Below are 15,524 nucleotides of genomic sequence, written 5' to 3' on the forward strand. Positions count from 1 at the left end.
TATATATATACTACTATACTATACTACTACTCTTATGATATGAATATATATATATATATATATATATATATATATATATATATACTACAAATACATATATATTATACATGTACGCATAAAGATGTCATGTCGAGTCACCAAATTTCCAAAAAGGGTATTTTTTTTATGTCTCTTTCCTTTTATTCCTGGGGCCCGTTGCATTAAAGTTACAATTATGGTAACTTTGCCATCCAATGGTAACTACCATGGCAACAATGCTCAACAGCCAATCAAGATCAAGAATTCCATGAAAGTTACCACTGGATGGCAAAGTTACCATAATTGTAACTTTTATGCAACGGGCCAATGGCCACTACTCATTTCTCTATTTAGCCCCAACGGGCCACCAGAGAAATGAATGTTGAGCCTTAAATCTCTATCTATCTATCTATCTATCTATCTATCTATCTATCTATCTACCTACCTACCTACCTACCTACCTACCTACCTACCTATCTATCATTTATCTATCCACCTACCAATCTATCATCTATCTATCTATCTATCTATCTATCTATCTAACTATCTATCACCTATCTATCTATCTATCTATCTACCTATCATCTATCTATCTGTCTATCTATCTATTATTTGTCTATCTATAATATATGTATCAGTCATCTATCTACCTATATCTATATATCCATATCATGCATCTTGCATATACATCTATCTATCTATACATGTATCTATCTATCTATCTATCTATCTACCTACTTATCTATCATCTATCTATCTATCTATCTATCTACCTATCTATCATCTATCTATCTATCTATCTATCTATCCATCTATCTATCTCTCTCTATATATAACTAACTATCTATCATCTATCTATCTATCTATCCATCTATCTATCTATCTATCTATATCTACGGTGATATCTATCTATCTATCATTTATCTATCTAATATACAATATGTATCTATCATCTATCTACCGATATCTATATATCCATTTATCTATACTCTCTAAAAAAAATCGAGTGAAAATATTCACTCTTAAAGGAGTGAATACAAAAAAGAGTGAATTTAGAGTGAAATTGGAGTGAATTTTGAGTGAAAATGTTCATTTTCACTCGTTTTGGAGTGACCTCAGGGACCACTCCTAAATCTTCGAGTGATCCCTGAGGTCACTCCAAAATGAGTGAAAATGAGCATTTTTATTCAAAATTCACTCCAATTTCACTCTAAATTCACTCTTTTTTGTATTCACTCCTTTAAGAGTGAATATTTTCACTCGATTCTTTTTAGAGAGTACATGTATATATTTACATAATCATATATCTATCTATTTATCTATCTATCTATCTGTCTAACTGTCTATCATCTATCTATCCATCTAAATCTAACTATTTATCTATCTATCTATTATTTATCTATCTAATATACAATATGTATCTATCATCTACCTACATACAGTTGTATATCCATCTATCTATATACATGTATCTGTATACATATCTATATATCATATATCTATCTATCTATCTATACATGTATCTATCTATCTATCTATCTATCTATCTATCATATTCTTTTATGTATGAAATAAGTTGTCCACGTGTTGGTGTAATAATATCATCAAAAATAAAACTGAAACCAAGTTCATGCTGTAATCACCAACAGTTTATTATTTTCGAGCGATTCACTCTTTTTCACGTGTTCTTGATTCTGAGAGAACAAGCGTCAATAAAGGCCTGACCATACCGACAGGTGTTATTGAAAGTATGTTGTGATGGTGATGAAAAGTGTTCAGTTGGCACTTCGTGATGTTATTTTGACAATGTAGCTGTATTTTTGACAATGCGCTGGTGTTCATTCAACGATGACACTGAATGGTGTTGATTTGCTCAGAGTTAATACGATCAATGGTATAACATCCTCCCAGTGTCAACAGGAAACCACACCAACTGGTGTTACTGTGGTGTCAATGTGTTCACAACTTTTTATCTAAAAAAAAAATCAAGTACTTTAACGGAAAGTTATTGTTAGTCTTGTTGAAGTTCAAATTCGACAAGAAGAACATAATACATTTAGGCCTACCTACCTATATACATGTATAAAAAAGTTTTATATTTTGAAGTGATACCCGGAGGTGTCAATTTAACACCAAAAATGAGCACTGGAAATTTAACACCACAGCTCGGTGTTTCATGCAGTGCATGCATTCACGTGCAGAAAATAATGCATTGCGCCATGTGTAATATACACACACTTATTTGTGCACAATATGCATTCCAATAATATGCGTGTATGCGTGTAGAAAGGTTTGTGTAGTGATTTTGTGCTGTGTTGAGGTTAGGGTGGGTGAACTGAACACACTCATAGAATTTTATGTTTCTTTTATATGATTAGATATTCAAATGGAATATGATGACAGTTTATGTTTCATGATTCTGTTTATATATTTCAGTTATGTGTATGACATACACAAATTGTACAAATTGTACATGAAATAGGGCCTCAGGGTAGGCCTTTCACAATACAAGTGGAATCTTGTCCAAGTGTGTGGAATATTAAAAGTGATAAATGATTAGAGAAAACCATATATTTATGTAGGGCCTACTAGTACAAATGTATTTGTAATTGTGTGTGCATAATACAATTACAAATACTAGATTATATTATTGATATAATTAATATAAAGAGACTCTTCATTAGATTATTTTGTTATTATTATCATTATTATTATGTATTGTAATGTTATATAAAGGTACAATAACATGGCTTTAGCGCGGTTTAGCGTGTTTCATAATTATGCAGAGTGGATGTCACAACATTTGCATGAACCATAGAACTGAAGAATAGGACTGGATATTCCCATCGTTCCACGGCATGGCGCCGCTGGCGTGGCGCTGTTGGCATTACGGTGTTGCCCATAAAAATATAAGACGTCCAGACTTTGTTTTTACTATAAATATGCTTGGTACAACCATCAGACTTCCATAGATTTATCATATACATTATAGATATAAGTAATAAATGTATTTTGAGTGTTTGATTTACAATATATAACCAATTTCTGCAAGAAATATATTGGTATAGAAATATAGAGCCTCGCAGTAGACTAATTCCCATTTGCTCGTCAATTTATTCCAACCTACAGCGTGTGTGCGTAGGCTAGGCGACCATGGGATGTGGTTCATCGAACTCACTGAATGTGCCGTCGGGTCCGGCTGATTACAAATACATGGTGAAACAGACTTGGGATAAAGTGTCTGCCACTGTCAATCCCGCCATGGCGGCCAAGCAGAGAAAACTAGTCGTCAAGAGATCAGGTTGGAAAACTGTCAGGATCTTCGTCTCATCGACATTCAAGGATTTCCACGCAGAAAGAGAAGTTCTGGTGAAGGAGGTTAGTACAAGAAAGCTTTCTCGGATTAATTACGTGATGACGACAGGCCTAGCTCCTGTCTGTACTGTGTAGCGTTAGAGACCGTAGTGAACAGTGTAACGTTAGAGTAGCTGGCTGGGCTCTGTGTGCATGATACATCATGGTACAGTTTATGCCTCTATGCCTGGTATCAAAAGGAGTTGTCAGAGACATAGTCCTTGGTTTATCAAGCAGTAGGCTCCTACTGTCGTGTATTGAACATTGCTGAAGCCTGAAGGGTGATTGAAATTGACATTTAGCTGTTGTGGTAGTTCCAAAGCGTTTACACCGTCTGACAATGTTTGTGGGGATGTAGGCCCTAGGTGTGTAACTAGAGTCAACTCGAGTCAGGTTGTCGCTGAAATTTGAAGTTGTCTTCATTCATCAGTTCTGATCTTGAGTGATACTGTAAAAGTGGTTTCTTTCGCGTACAGATACTTACGCGTACAGATACTTTTCGCGGTTTCCATCGGTGCCGACTTTTTCGCGTGTGTTTATATTCACGGTCAGCAAAATCTGTGAATTCACAGTCGGCAAGAACTGTTTTATTATGCACATGAAAACCCAAACTATAATCCAATTATTATCTTATTTATCAAATAGAAATTAAAATTTAATGCAGGCTTACCTGAAATCCCGTCTCTCAAGTACTTTTTATTACATGCTTGTACCTACATTGCGTGGTATCACTGTGTGTGTATTGACCATCAATACACTCAATGCGCTGAATCTTTGTGTGTGCATGTGCCGTAGGCCCCTACACTTTTGTGCGCAGTAGCGTTGTAACAAGCGGCGAGTTCAAAACATTTCCTTGCGTGGTTAATTTCGTGTCACTTTTCAAAACATCTTCGCGTGTTGTTAAATTCACGGTTCAACCTCAAAGCGCAAAAAGCGCGAAAATAAAACCACCGCAAAAGAAACTATTTTTACAGTAATGTGTTAAAACATGCGATTAAAATGGTGGAGGCACATGTGTGATAAGCATCATTATCAAAAAAAAAATGTTCTGATCCCACAGAATTAAAAACAAGCGAAATTCACCTTATCAAGCCCAGCCATGCGCGGAAATTACTCGTACACAAAATACGCATATTTACAAAACGGTAGGACCTACACATGTATGGTAGATTTTACTAACTACCGGTACTACTTGTATGTAGGCGTATATTTGTACAACAATAGACCACGCTTTGTAGCATCAACACTGTACATACACCTGTAACCTTAAACATTAGAAATTAAACGAATAAATTCTCAATATTTGTAAATGTTCAACCAGATCCTGCTGACGTTAGTACAAATGTAGTACCTGTTTGTTGTTGTTCATGAAATAATCCAGCAATTGTGACTCTTATACATGTAGGATGAAAGGGGACTATTGTTACAATGTTTTATCACAATTATGGTATTGATCAAGGCATAATTATTTTTTTTTTAGATCATAGATATAGCCAGTACATTTATTTCATTATACGGTATGTTTGTTCATTTATCAATTTTTTTTTTGGACAAACTTAAAGGAGGCTGCGAACTCAAATATGTACATCCTATAATAATTGCATACTTACACTGTATCTACAATTGTATATGTACAATTGTACACTGTACTTAAAGGGAACGTAAACCCAAAGAGCAATGTGAATTGAGTTAAAGGAGCAACATTAGTAGAAGGGCAATTCCGCGGTAACGGAATTACAAATCAGAGAATTTTGGCTCATATTCTTTCACCCTGTATACATGATTGATTACTTTGCCTTCTCTTGATACATTTAAAAGATGCAGAGGTACTCACACTGTCACCCCAAATACAAATTTGTTAGATGTTCTCACTTGGTTGGTTACAAAGGAGGTCTATGTGCGATGGTAACGGCATTACCAGAGAATTTAGTCACAACTTCAACTCTGACTTTGGGAGTTGTTTCTCTGAAATCTATAACACATAGACTGTAGGTTGTTGTCTGATTTCATCTTTGATTGTGTCGACTTCAATTCAGTTGTATTGTTTTTCAAATATTTCATCACATTTTCCAAGCAGCACGCTTTTTCCCTGTAAAGTCAGTGGTAACGGAATTACACAAATGGTAACGGAATTACGCCTTCTGAAATACACTGGAAAAATTACACATTCTTGGTACTCATGTATTCTGAAATGTCTTGATAGAGATTGTTTATGCCTTTAGCTATAATATAACCACTAAATAAGTACTCTCTTGCCTTTGACCTTGAACTGCTACAAGTGTATAGGTGCCAAATGAGTTTTTATTGTCAAAAAACATAAAATGTTCATGCTAACGACTGTGATTTGAAGTCGTAACTATGTCAATCAAGATCTTGTAACTTCTAAGTACCACATCCATCAAAATTTGTCTACTTTCAAGTTAAGAATTTCACACTCTGCAGGTAAATGACATCTACGACACATGGTAACGGAATTACGCTAGAATAGCCCTACACAAGTACAATTCTATAAATCCAGTCAACAATACTCAAATTTTCTTGTATTTCTTTTGTTGATATCATGCAAGACAGATTTCTCTGTTTTCTTCTTCCTATATATGCCAATAATTGACAATATGTGTGAATTACTTACAAGTATTGTACATAAATATTATGTGCACATGCATAAGAAAATAATAAAAAACTGTCCGGATTGACATTGAATTTAAATCTAAATCATAAAGTGCCAATTTACACTGCAAGAGCACAGTGTGCAGCCCCATCATTGAACACAATTAAGGATGAACACTAAAGATGCTTGAAACTTTTAATTTGTTAAGTGAAAAGATGCAGTTGTGGTTCAGTGATGACAAATTTAACAAATTACAATTCAATCATAAATAGAAAAGAAAATGTTCTTATATGATTATGGTACTGCACCAGTGCTTAATCATTATTATCTATAAGTTGTGGCATATATTAAAGGCATAATTTACCATTTGCAGATGAAACAAAAACCCAGCATTAGTGCTTCAAAATAGTTCTAGAATGTGAGTTAGGGCTAGAAACAACCACTGTAAAAAGCTGAATCTGTATAATCAATGTTAAGTGTTGTTAAATACACAAGATGTGAACAATAGTTATAATAAGAATGTTTCCAGACTAAACCGTCTACAGTTACGGTTCACTGAGAAAAAACTGATATCTCTTTATATTTTAGGCTTTATTGAGAAAATTTTATATGCTAGGATGTTTTGTGATACAACAGACCTACACATATGCATCAAATGTCATATCTTGAACGTTTTTGAAATCACTGCTCCCAAAGGTAAACTGGACTTTTAATCACTAAAAACTTGTGACATTTTACTAATTAGCTGAAGTTGCCCCCTGGTATATAATGTAGTGTATACTTTGATATTTCCCTTACAGTGTAAGTCCTACTTAAGCCCATCAAAATAAAATGAACTAAACTAAAAGGAAATAGAAAACAGCAAAATAACTTTAACAAACTACAACTTTTTGAACCATTAGAGTGAGTCCACCAAATTCGGTTAATTCATAGAAAGGTAACAGGGTCTCTTTTATCCATCTGCAGCTCACTGTGTTAGAGTTAGATTAATCAACCTGTGAATAATGTTAGTATTTACTTCTGACCACACAAAATTTCCAAATGACGTCTTCAGAAACACAATCATGACTTGGCTTATAATTTTTCCTACAAGTTTCCTGTCTCTGTCTTTCTTCTTTGACTTTGTCTATTTTCTCATCCTGAGTGTTGCCATATATTTACTCACAAGAAGTGTGCATCTTCTCTTTTGCAGTAAGTTGTATTTTGACTGCCTGAAAGCTAATTGTAAAATACACTGTACAGAGCTACCAAGTCTCACGCATTCTGCCTGAGACTCAAGCATTTAGGGGCCGTCTCACGATCTCACGTATGGCACCCATTTTTCTCACGCATCGGGCGAAGTCTGCAACTTTGGCCTATAATAATGAGCATAGCTCAAAAGATTAAAGTGATAGTTGCAATTGAAGGTACATTTCCCTTTTGTCTTTCAAAATAAGTAAAAAATGGTCACTTAAGTATGCACCTGATCGCACCTTTAAGAGCTAAAAATTGAAAAAGCTCCCTACCGTGGGAGGCCACAGGGGGGAAAAACCCCTCCCACACCCTCGCTCGCTGGCACATTCGCGCGCCGAGATGCCGAGCGATGCCGAGTCATGAAAATCTCACTCATAAAAATATTTTGAACTTGACATCCCTGACTGTAATGGCACTTGTATGAAAGGAAACTGGATTGTACAGCAAATGGTAACATGAAGAGTAAAGGTAGAAGCAGAAGCCCATTGACTTTGATATTTAAAATCTTCTTATGATGGGAAAGTATAGGCCTAAATGTTACATTTTAGAGCTGTATCACAATTACTGACTGGGTGAATGTTCATCACAAATGGTGTTTTTGTCTTTATTCCTTTTAAAAAGAAAGGATTAAAGAACAAATTTCAAAGGGTAGCAGATGCTCTGTATCAAATGGGCATGAAAATCAAAATACGTGTCTCTGTGGAGGAAAGATCTAAGAAACAAATGAAAGAAGGTCATAGTCATACACTTACCATTAAAGATAAAGGACTTGAGGATGAAAACAGGACATGTTCAATAAAAGGTCAGACTATCGACTTGGTGATAATAAAGCCTTTAGCATACAGAAAGATCAAAGGTGTCACATTCAGTGGGCATCCCGTGTCAAGTAATGACTTCTATCACATTGTGTATGATCCTTCTCTTAAATTCTTGATCTTTGCTCACAAAAATTACCCTGTTCATTTCTCTCTGTCAGTAGCAGTGCTCTCTTTTCCTTTTAAAGAAATGTTATGTCCTTCCTCTTCTTTGTAACCTTTGTTCAATTTATGCTGCATCACACCCATTCAATAGTCCCTCATCACTATACTTAGATTTTGTATGAAACCATGAGACTTTTTAGCAAGAAAATATACAAATTGATATCTCAGAATTCAGTATGAATTTTAACATTTGAAAATGAGTACCTGTAGCAAACCTTATAAAGGTACAGTTAGCACAGTCTCCATGTACACATGTAGTTCTTGTACATGAGAGAAGGTGAAGGAAGGGAGGAGACTTTCAGCACAAGAAGTCTTGTCAAGCATGTACCCTGATGTCAGGACTCACTGTCAGAGGCATCCAGCTACACTGTATGCCGAGTCCTGTCAGTATATCATACCATACATATTATATTTCAACTTTCACTCCTTTACTGCCAATCACTAACACTGTTAAGCTCAATAATTATGCCCTGAAGCTATTTCATGAACAGTTCACATACATATTGGCACGAAAGTAGGATATATCATTCTCTTCCATATTAGATGTGCGTGTAATTCCGTTACCATGTAATTCCTTTACCACAATTACAGAAGAACTGAAGGAGATATTTCACAAAATGTTTTGTGACTTTTCAGGGAGTCACATGTAGAGAAAAAATTTACAAGGGGAGAAAAAAATCAGTGATTAGTTTGTTCAGGAGAAAACTTTTTTCAATTTTATGGTAACGGAATTACGTCAATTTGTCAGTAGATTTTGAAAATTTCTCCAAAAAATATCATAATGAGAGTGACTGAATGCTTCATCAAATGTGATTGTTGAAGCATAGGAAGAAAGATGTGGAAGTATGGATAAAGCAGAGAGATATTTAAGTTGTTTCATTGTAAATTTTCATTTAATATTGTAAGACTTTAGATAAATACAATAAATAGTCTTCCAACTTTAAAAGTGTGTACAACAAAAACGAGGAAAGTTATTGGTAAAGGGTTTTTTGTTTCCGTAAATACAACAATCCGTCTGTACGGGAAACTGAAATTACTGAGCATTTACTTAACTTTGAATTTTGCTGTTTTTGCCCTTCCCATACGGAATTGCCCTGAACACATCAGTGAAAGTTTGAAGAAAATCGGACAATCGATGCAAAAGTTATGAATTTTTAAAGTTTTGGTGTTGGAACCGCTGGATGAGGAGACTACTAGAGGTTATGACGTATGAGTGGACAACAATACCAAGAAAATGTAAAGAAAATTCTACAAAAATCCATTTTTCATGAAAATTACAAATTCCATCAACTTGATATTGACATTATGTTAAGGGTAGCAATCATTCCCCCTGCTTTCTAAAAGCGGTTGGTCCATTGCTCTTTCATAATTCTAGAAAAGTGAATTTTTGTTGAATTTCCTTTATATTCTTGAAAACTGAAGTTCAAGGAATTCTAGAATTTGCAGCCTTGAAAATGGATGAAAAAAAGAAAAGAAAAGCAACAGTAAAGATATTTTTCACACTAATGCCTTTTTTAGCAAAGCACCTCACTTTCCCTATACCAAGGAACAGCATGTACAATGTACATGCCTTGATACAGTGAAGGGCAGATGCTCAACACACAGTGGTTAAGTGCTTATAGTGGTTGGATTTGTAGAGGAGTTATACACTTGATGCATGACTTCTTGAGCTTTTTGTGTGATTGATGAGTGCGCACTAAGGTTTCTGCTGTTTAGTGCATGCAGTTTCGCCATTCAATCAACCACCCTCTCTAAAACACAATTAGTAAACAAACAACCAACTGCATTACACATTTTAAACAAAATCATAAATCTATCATATTTATGCCCCTTTTTTCAGGTAGAATTCTCTGAGTCTTTGAATACTACAATTGTAGTACACGTACCGGTACTCTATACTAAACTTAAGCACAATCATTGCTCCGTAATACCAGTAATAAGTGATGATTTTTACACAATTTCTTGTTTGTACATGTACGTACACTGTGTATGCATACTGCATAATGAATGGTTGGAAAGGAAATTCTTGTTTGATATCAAAATACAAACTACATTTTTTTCATTTTGTGTGTGTGTGTGTGTGTGTGTGTGTTGTGTGTGTGTCATGTGTGTGTGTGTTTTTGGAAAAATATATGTAGTGTACTGTACTGATTTCAAACAAATTCGAATGGGCAAAATGTGCATGGGTGTGAATAAGCAGGAATTCATGCAAATGTATCCTCAAAGTAAAAAATTTGAGGATTCATACCAGAGGAAACCTTCAGTGAATACAATGTATCTATTATTTTCTTTTCACAGTCAGTAAGAATGTATTTTAAAGGCATTATACCATTTGCACGTAAGCAAAAACCCAGCTTTAGTGCTTCAAAATGGTTCTAAAATGTGAATTTGGGATAGTAAAAACCAATGCAAAAAAAAAAATTTGAATCAGTCATATGTATATTGAGTAGTATATTGTTAAATATAAAGAATATGAACAATATGATAAAAAAGTTTCTTGACTAAACCATCTACAGTTATGTTTTTTTTTTAGAAAAGTAGGGATATCTCCTTTAATGTTTTAGGCTTTATTGCAAAATTTTTACATGGTAGGATGTTTTGTGATAAAACTGACCTACACATACTTGTAAGCATCAAATGTGATATCTTGAACAGTTCTTGAATATCACTGCTCCCAATAGTAAGCAGTACATGTACCTTTAAAGGGATGGCACTGTATTCATGGAGGTGAAGATGGAACTTTTAACTTTTTACTTTTTACAAGATACTAAGAAACCATGTAAAATGAAGTGTTAAAGAGCATACTGTTCTAAGAGGAATTCAAAGGCAGGGTTCGAAATTGGCGATGGTCCGCTGGCCATTGGCCACCCAAAATCACGTCGGACTAGCCAAAAATCATAAAATTCTGAAGTTACTAGTCCGTCTGGCTAGCCAAAATATTGCTTCAGTGTCAAAATTGATTCTAAGTAGTCCGCCTGGCTAGTTCAAAAAAAAAGTTAAGTGCGACCCCTGAAAGGGTTTTTTTTTTTTTTTTGGAAAATTGGTTTTGAAATGGCTGAGGTTTCCAAAAACAAAGTACACAAAACAAAGTGATCCTAATAAAAGAGGGGTCCCATCTTTTTATTAGTATCCATTTGTTTTGAATATCTTGGCCATTTCAAAACCAATTTTCACAAAATAGATTTGCATTCCTGTTGGAATTACATGCTCTTTCATATTTCAAATGAGGTTTCTCATTATCTCACCAAAACAGTCAGAAACCTGAAGCCAGTTCTCAGCCAAAACTATAAAATCCCTTCAAGTCATCAGCATTCTCTGTACATTCATCTTCCATGAAAGGGACTGTCCACTGTCCTAAATGATGAAGCCAGTTGGTACTCGAACCACTGCCATTATACACTGTATCTATCAAGTGCACATACAGATGAATGTAGATGACGTACATTATGTACAATATTGTGAGATGATAGGTGGTCCACCAATGTCCTTTAATTCCTGAAGACTTGCCTCATGATACACATTTTTTTCCATAGTACCCTGCAGTGCAGCCATGAAAAAATACATTACAGTCCTGTGTACAACATCATAAATGTAAGCTCAAGTTCTGACCTACAGTTGTACATGTGGAGACATTCTATACTATTAGATGAGCTCACTTTCAAGACATTTTTTTTTCTCTCTCCCCCTCAACAAATCTTCTACATCACTTGTTGCACAATTAAGCCCAAAGACATGTTGGTAATATATTTAACATTTCTTCCCGCCTCCTCCCCCCCCCCCCCTTACAGGTTTTCCCAGATTTGAGACAGTGGTGTGAAAAGCGGAGGATCCATCTTGTTGACTGTGATCTGAGATGGGTGAGTAGAAATTCATGATGATTCTATGGTATTTCATCTGGCTAGGTACAGACACCTGTGCTTCACTACCTCTACTACATTGGTCCTCTCTCTTAAAGCTTCAGTTGCTTTCTTCTTCCATATATGCATTGCTTAGAAATTGCATGGTCTGAGAGATGAAAGGGTGTTGTTTAAAAAAAATACACATATATATATATATATATATATATATATATATATATATATATATATATATTATATATATACATATTATTTTAGATTGAATGGTGATAATGTACGTAATACATGATATGTAAGAGCAATGGATTTCCCCAAAAACACGATAAAATCTTAGGTGTTAGAAAACAGTTAGAATGTCAGTATTTGTGTCATCTTTGATGCCATCTTATAACAGACACAGTATTCAGTCATAGCACCTCATTTTGACATTTGTGAAAATCTGCATAAAATCTACCTAAAATGTGCATTTCAAAAGTTCATCGTGGAAATATGTGGGTGCTTTAGTCTTGATTATAGTAAGGCACTGCATACATGCATGACCGAAACTTCACACTTGCATACATGTATTCATATTGAACCAGTCTGTACACCTGCAGAAATCACAGCAGGTCATGGTTCAGTGCATTGACCAAACGTTGTACCATGCAACTGTGACAGTCACTACAGGTGTACAGGTCCTATACATGTACGGTACATGTGTTTGTTGTACATTGTACGTATTCGTAGTGTAAACCTGTAGGCAATCTTTTTGTGATCTCCACTGGCTATATTCATGTATACACAACCATTCAGACCACACAGATGCCAGTGAGTTATGAATGGGGACAGAGAGGCTGTACATGTCGCAGTTTATTGTCCAGTTGCTATGTACACAGACTGGTGTGGAGGGCAGGAGTGTTTGTGTGTGTGTGTATATGTGTGTTGTAATTTACTGTATGGCTGCAAAGTGCTGCTGAGTGGTGGTAATGCGAAAACTGACAAGAAGGCACTTAGCAGGTTGCTTTCAGCCAGTCGCTCCAGCATGTGGGTCAGCACTGGTGGTGCCATGGTTACGGATAAACAGAAAGTGGGCGGGCAGGAGTGCTGCTAATGTGCGTAAACAGTGCATGCATCTTTTACGCATGAACAGCATCATGTAGAGTGTGTGAATATTGATGAGAATTAAGAAAGTCAATGAATAGCCATGGTGACAGGGTGTACTAGCATACTCTGCCATGACCATCCGGCCAACTGTAATTTTGCTCTCCTCCAGACAAGTCTTGGAGCAGAGCTCCAGTTATTATGAGCTGCAATATCAAAAGTCAATAATGAACGATGTGTTGCCACAAGAGTAATACCGGTAGTGTGTAAATCTCAAGTGCTCTGAACAGGTACTTGTACATTGTGAGGAGTGACTGCTTGCTTCGCTGGATATGATGAATAAGGATTAGGTTTTACAGTTTGTTCTGAGCACCAAATTTTTATCATGTCAATCTCTTTTCTGTGTACTACATCGTAGTTACCTCTGCCAAGGGAGGAGGTTATGTTTTCGTTACCGTTGGTTTGTGTGTTGGTTTGTTAGTTAGTTTGTCCGTGTGCATGCAAAATAACTCAGAAAGTAGTGGACAGATTTGGATGAAACTTTTCCGTGTGCATGCAAAATAACTCAGAAAGTAGTAAACAGATTTGGATGAAACTTGCAAGAAAGGTTTAGAATGATACAAGTAACAGATGATTAAATTTTGGTAGTGATCCGAGAATTTTGGGGGAATTTCTGGAGGATTTTTGACATTTTGGCTGGTACCAGGTAGGGTCAATGATCTTGGGAGTTCAGGCTGCGCGTATTGAGGTTTACATGCGCACACTAAAGTGCGTGCTCTAGTTTCTTCCAGGGTGAGGCGCGCAGTGCAGCTGAGGGTTTATGACGTAACAAGGGCTTCTATATTGGAAAATCGGGCGACTTTCAGCACACAATGCTATAAGTACATATGGGTGGAAATCACTTATCCATTGTATCTCTATGGAAGAGTCAAATAAAATCTAAAATCTAAATCTAAAATCTAATGGAAGGACAAGATCAGTGGTGGAAATGAGCTGCATGCTTGAGGAGGTCTGCGCTCTCAGAGTGCTTCTCTAGAACTACAGTATGTCAACATCTTTGTCAGGTGGAACTTCTGACTTCAATGCATTTGAAATCAGTCTGATGAATTGATATTGAGATGCGATGCGATTAACCAAGGAAATGCATATTATGGAAGTACATGGTACATACAGTGGTGTACATGTACTTTGCAGAAGTGTTGTTGATATGTTAGGAGGAACTGAAATGTAGACACTTTTAGCCGAAGTTTGAAAAGACACAGAGCAAGACAGGTGAATCTGTCAAATGAGAATATCTATACAATCCATGCATCATTCCTGTTGTGTGATAAGATTTGCCATGAGTTAACAAAATTTACCATTTTGATGAAATGCCCTCATTTCTTACATGTATAATGACTTTGCTTCCTTAATGATGCTAAAAACAGGAAAAGCATATTGTGCTACAGTGTAAAATCATCATTCAAAAAAAAAAAAGAAAAGATAAAAAAGTGGCTGGATGCTCTGAGTTCTTGGGGATATCAATTTGAACTCGTGTTGATTGAAATTTAAATACCGTACTAAAACAGTTCGGATTAAAGGGGAGTGACACATAGTGAATGTGTGTAGTCTGAATAAATCAATGTGTACAGCACCTACTGTATTTCATAGCAGTTACATGTAATATTTTAAATTAACTTTGTGTAAATCGTTTAGAAATCTTGAGATGGTACATTGAGTCAAATATCATTAGAATGGTAAAAAGAGACAGTACCTCACATCGACTGTGCACCACATACATACATTTGTATTCTCTTAATGTATACCATTAAAAATATTGTCTATTTCTGCTTTTTGGTGATCACTGTCACAAATGAAGGCCATGTTTCCAAATTTCCTGATGAATCAATGGAATATGTTGTATTTGACACCAATAGCTTCTGCTCTATGTTTGGTATTATACAAGTAAGTCTATGTTGTAATTAGTTTGTTGCCACACATAAGACTGAAATTCTGCTGAATAGTTTCCAGTATAATGTGTTTTACTCATACAAATTCGAGGCTTTTCTAGAAAGCATGTACAATCTCCAGATTTAAGTGTATGTTGATGGGGAAAAACAATAAAAAATGTCATTGCTTCATCACTATTCAGTACTGACGTCACCCATGGCATGTCTCAGAAACATGTGTTACTTTTTGTACCAATATGTGTGGCTTTTACTTTGTTTTCGTGTACAAATGGAGGAGGTCACAAACACTTTGGCGAAATGTTGTTTTCGCTTAAATTGACACTGATGCTATCATAAATGCACTATTAACCAAGCGCAAAGTGACATTTTCGCATGTTGTTAAATTCGCGATCTGACATTGATTCTCAAAATTTGCAAAAATAACAGCTTATACAGGACTATG

The 15,524-nt window shown here is 35.6% G+C and overlaps 1 protein-coding gene across 1 annotated transcript in view; it reads left to right on the forward strand.

Annotated features, from left to right (window-relative positions):
• Positions 1-3,171: 3,171 nt before the first annotated feature.
• LOC139717404 (telomerase protein component 1-like) overlaps positions 3,172-15,524 on the forward strand; it is a 34,460-nt gene continuing 22,107 nt past the window's right edge. Inside the window, exons 1-2 of the mRNA XM_071628901.1 lie at positions 3,172-3,396; positions 11,985-12,053. Of these exons, the coding sequence (XP_071485002.1) occupies positions 3,172-3,396; positions 11,985-12,053 (294 nt within the window). The remainder of the gene's footprint in view (positions 3,397-11,984; positions 12,054-15,524) is intronic.

This window comes from Diadema antillarum, unplaced genomic scaffold (genome assembly GCF_040938485.1).
Source record: "Diadema antillarum isolate AM-2024a unplaced genomic scaffold, OU_Dant_1.0 scf00000075, whole genome shotgun sequence".
Taxonomy (NCBI): domain Eukaryota; kingdom Metazoa; phylum Echinodermata; class Echinoidea; order Diadematoida; family Diadematidae; genus Diadema; species Diadema antillarum.